Below are 4,821 nucleotides of genomic sequence, written 5' to 3' on the forward strand. Positions count from 1 at the left end.
ATGGTGTGCCTGGGCTTCCTCCTCCCTGTGAGCTTCCTGCTCCTTCTCACCCACAGCCCAGCCTGGGGGGAGTACGGCGTGGTCCACGTGGTGTCGGAGAACTGGAGCAAGGACTACTGCATCCTGTTCAGCTCCGACTATGTCAACCTGCCTCGGGACCTGCGCCACGCCCCGCTCCTGCCCCTGCACGATGGCACCATGGCACCCTGGTGCCCGGGCGAGAGCTCCTCCCCCCAGGCCCTGCCTGGCTCCCCCAGCCAGCGGCCCCTCCACCAGACCACTGCCATGGTCATGAGGGGCAACTGCAGCTTCTACGCCAAGGGCTGGCTGGCTCAGGGCCAGGGCGCCCACGGGCTGCTCATCGTGAGCCGGGTCAGCGACCAACTGTGCTCAGACACCACACTGGCGTCCCAGGACCCCCGCAAGCCCCTGCCGGACCTCAGCATCCCCGTGGCTGTGCTCCGCTACACCGACATGCTCGACATCCTCAGCCACACTCAAGGGGACGGCGCGGTCCGCGTGGCCATGTACGCGCCCCCGGAGCCCATCATCGACTACAACATGCTGGTCCTCTTCATCCTGGCTGTAGGCACCGTGGCCGCCGGCAGCTACTGGGCCGGCCTGACCGAGGCTGACCAGCTGCAGCGGCGCCGGGCCCGAGGGGGAGGGGGGCCGGGCGGCCACTATCAGCCAGAAGCAGCAGGAGCCGAGGGGGCCCAGGGGGGCCGGGGGGAAGAAGAAGATGAGGATGTGCCAGTGGACTTCACGCCGGCCATGACAGGCACGGTGGTCACCTTGTCCTGCTCCATCATGCTGCTGCTCTACTTCTTCTACGACTGTTTCGTCTATGTCATGATTGGGCTCTTCAGCCTGGGCACCGGCACCAGCCTCTACAGCTGCCTGGCCCCCCTGCTGCGCCACCTGCCCCTGCGGCAATACCAGCGGCCCCCGCGTGGCCGCCAGGCCTCTCTGCAGCTGCCCCTGCGGCTCCTCGCTGGCCTGTGCGCCATGGTGACCGTCCTCTGGGTTGCCTACCGCAACGAGGACGGATGGGCGTGGCTCCTGCAGGACACGCTGGGCGTGGCCTTCTGCCTGTTTGTCCTGCGGCACGTGCGGCTGCCCACACTCAAGAACTGTGCCTCCTTCCTGCTGGCCCTGTTGGCCTTCGATGTCTTCTTTGTCTTTGTCACCCCCCTCTTCACCAAGACTGGCGAGAGCGTCATGGTGGAGGTGATCTTGGGCCCAGCAGAGTCCTCGAGGCACGAGAGGCTGCCCATGGTGCTCAGGGTGCCCTGGCTGAGCTTCTCGGCCTTGACTCTGTGCGACCAGCCCTTCTCCATCCTCGGCTTGGGTGACATCGTGGTCCCCGGCTTCCTGGTGGCCTACTGCCACCGCTTTGACATGCAAGTTTGCTCGCGCCAGATCTACTTTGTGGCCTGCACCGTGGCCTACGCCGTGGGCCTGCTGGTCACTTTCACGGCCATGGTTCTCATGCAGAGGGGCCAGCCCGCCTTGCTCTACCTGGTGTCCAGCACCCTGCTCACCAGCCTGGCCGTGGCCGCCTGCCGCCAAGAACTCACCCTCTTCTGGGCCGGCCGGGGCAGAGCCAAGCACTGCAGGGCCCCTTCGGCGGGCTCCGGGCAGAAGCAGGGGGCCACGGCACAAGTCCACACAGTCAGAGAGTTTGAGGAGGCCACCGACCAAGGGGCAGGGGACCTAGACAGCAACACTGGGGAAGACACAGCTGAGATTGTCACCATATCTGAGGATGAAGCCACCAGTGCCGAGGGCCACAGTGACAGCTCCGAGGGCTGGAGTGATGCCAACTTGGATGCCCGTGAGCTGTCCACCATCTCCCCCTGGGTCTCGGAGGAGCCGGTGCCACTGATGCCCCTGCTGTCCCAGCCCTCGGAGCTGGGCCACACCCAGGCCCAGGCCCAGGCTACCGGGCTGCCCTGGGCAGGGCTCCACAAGAGAAAGGGCTCAAAGGTGAAGAAGAGCATGTCCACCCAGGCTCCCTTGTGAACCGGAGCCCCTGGGACACTTGCCTCTGAAAGGGCTGGCGGAACACTGCAGAGTAAAACCGCGCGTGGCAACAAGAAATCGAGGCATTAAAGAGATTCCATATCTTCCCAAGGAGCCTCTTTGTGTCAGGACTGTGAGAGAGCAGTGGCCACAGAATAAGTCTGTGCAGCGCCTGGAGGGTCCTTAGGAGTGGGCACCACCCCCAGATCAGGCAGAGGGGGAAACTGAGGCTCAGAGAAGGCATATGACTTGCACGAGTTCACGCAGCAAAGTCAGGATTTGCATCCAGGGCTCCCTAGGTGGCTACTTCCCCTCTCCCTGCCTGCCCACCCTGCCCCCCAAGCCAGAGCTGCAGCTCCTTAGCCTGGCAGACAGCCCCCCATCCCATTCCTGCCAGCCACCCAGCCTCACTGCCCATCTTCTCCCCATGCTCAGGTCCAGCGGAGCCACGGCAGCTCCCTGACCGCGCCACATCGCTCCCTCTCTTTGCACATGCTGTTCCCTCTGGCTGGGATGCCCTTCCCACCCCAGACAGAAACACTCCAACCCAGCTCCCTGGCTCCCTAGAAAATTCCTAAGCATCCTGCGTGCCTCAGCTCACATCCATTCTGCTAAACATCTCTCCCCAAGGAGTCCCAGACAGCAGCACCAAGCCCGGAACGTTCCTGCATCCATCCACCCACTCCACCCACACACACTGAGCATGCCCCTGCAGTGTGCACCACTGTGTGGTGGGCACTGAGGGAGGCTCTGTCTACCTGGGGAAAGGGCAGGGCTGGAGGACAGACAAGAACCAACCTGAGAATTGTCTCAAAGTGGGGACAAGAGGGATTGGAGATGTCGGGGCTGGGGTGGAAGAATTCAGGAGACCATGGCTCTAGTTCTCACACCTCCCTCACTGACTCTGGATCATGGACAAGCCTCTTTGCGCCTCAGTAGTCTCATCTGCAAAATGGAACTTATAATACCACATCCATCTAGAGACAGAGGCGTGGACAAGATGACCTCCTGGGGACCCTACAGTTTTTTAGGCCATATGGTGTGTTTATATGTTGCTTAATCAGAGCAAACTCTGGGGTGAGAGATGGCATCCTGGAGGGGGCTGTGCAGGAGAGGAGGAAACATGTCCTGAGAGGCCGTGTGGTGCAGTGGTTAGACCAGAAATCCCAGCTCTACCACTGACTTGGAGCATGTCACTGAGCAAGTGACTTAACCTCTCAGTGCCTCGGTTTCCTCGCCTGTAAAATGGGATAATTATAGGACATCCATGGGGTTATTAGGAAGTTTGAATGAGCTGGCTCATGTCAGGTGACAGGCACAATGTCCTGCACGGAGGAAGGGCCACATGAATGCGAACTAAGTCTGTCTTACTCCTCTTAGCAAAGGCCTCGCAGAACCAAATCCAGCACCCGCAAGGCCCTGGGGTTCCGGCCCCACCGCCCCTCCCTCTCCCCCACACCCTCCCCCCCCACGAGCACACGCTGGACCCACCACGCTCACTTCCCCACCATGGGCCTCCGTGCTTTTTCCTCTCCCTAGAACTTTCTTCCTGTTCAGAGGAGTGACAACTCCAGGAGGGCAGGGACCTCGCCTGGCGTATTCATCTATGTAGTTTCAGGGCTGGGAACAGGGCCTGCTGTGCCATAGGTGCTTGATTTATTTGTTGGAGGAATGAATGAATGAATGAATGAATGAATGAGGAGTTGATCCAGCTGAGCTGTAGAAGGGCAGGGGACTCCACGAGGGAAGACCCTGCCTCCCAGGCCACCCCACTGGGTCCCTGCAGGGTGTTGGTCTGTGGATGTGAGATTGTGGGGTCTGGTTAGCGGGGAGTGAGGGGTGTGAGGCGGTGCAGGTGGGGGTCTCTAAGCCCCCCCACAGGGGCAGAAGCACAGCCCCTCCGCACACAGCAGCTGAAGGCCGGGCAGGGCGAGGGAAGGGTGAGGGGCCTGGCCAGGCTGCTGACCGGAGGTGCTGGCAGCCCCTCCCACCGGAGCCAGCGGCCATCTGGCCTGGACAGAGGGGCCTCCACAGGCCCTGGCCCAGCCCCAGCCTGGGCAGCCTCCCCGCTGCTGGCCTGCGTCACTGGGCCTGCCGGGGGCAGCCACAGCCTCTGCCAGGCCCGAGGGGAAGGGCTGGACAGAGATGCAGCCTCCTGGCCACCCCCTAGCCCAGACTGGGAGGTCAGGATGAAAGATCTCCTCGCCCCCAGGAATTTGCCGCCGGGCTCTGAGCGTGCAGACCTGGAGCGCCCTGTGCAGGGCTGACTCCTGCCTCCAAGGCGGGGAGGCTCGAGAGGGCCTGGATAGGGGCCCTCCCCGTGCATCCAGGGGCCTGATGGGGGGAAAAGGCTGAGGGGGCCCACGTCTGCCTCTGTTGCCTCGAACCCTCTTCCCCCCCAGCTTGCTGTTTGGTGCTTGGACGGCAGGGTTGGAGCACCCACAGGGTCCTGAGACCAGGTCTGGGGCGGACAGCAGCCCAGGGTGCAGTGGCATCGGGTGCCCGGCAGCACTCGGCGCTGCTCTCAGCCCCACTCCTCAAAAGGACGTCGTCCTGGTCATCCAAGGTCAGCCCCGTCTGCGGTGGCCACAGCCACGACGGGTCAATGTGGAAGACCTCTATGAAGGACACCCAGCTTCAGAGCTCCCGTGGGCTCACTGGGGCCCTGGATGACCCGAACTGAGGGCCAGCTTCCCCCTCACCACCTGCACCCCTCACTCCCTCCCAGGCAGCTCCGCAGAGACCACTGCCCAGCACCCCCTGCCCACGGCGCGCCTGAGTCTCGTTCCCAGGGAG

General features: G+C 62.9%; 1 protein-coding gene across 1 annotated transcript; it reads left to right on the forward strand.

Annotated features, from left to right (window-relative positions):
• Positions 1-2,088, forward strand: SPPL2C (signal peptide peptidase like 2C). The gene has a single exon (XM_045525903.1). It carries the CDS (start codon positions 1-3, stop codon positions 2,023-2,025), a length of 2,025 nt encoding a protein of 674 aa, XP_045381859.1. The 3' UTR covers positions 2,026-2,088.
• Positions 2,089-4,821: the final 2,733 nt, after the last annotated feature.

This window comes from Lemur catta, chromosome 15 (genome assembly GCF_020740605.2).
Source record: "Lemur catta isolate mLemCat1 chromosome 15, mLemCat1.pri, whole genome shotgun sequence".
Classification (NCBI taxonomy): domain Eukaryota; kingdom Metazoa; phylum Chordata; class Mammalia; order Primates; family Lemuridae; genus Lemur; species Lemur catta.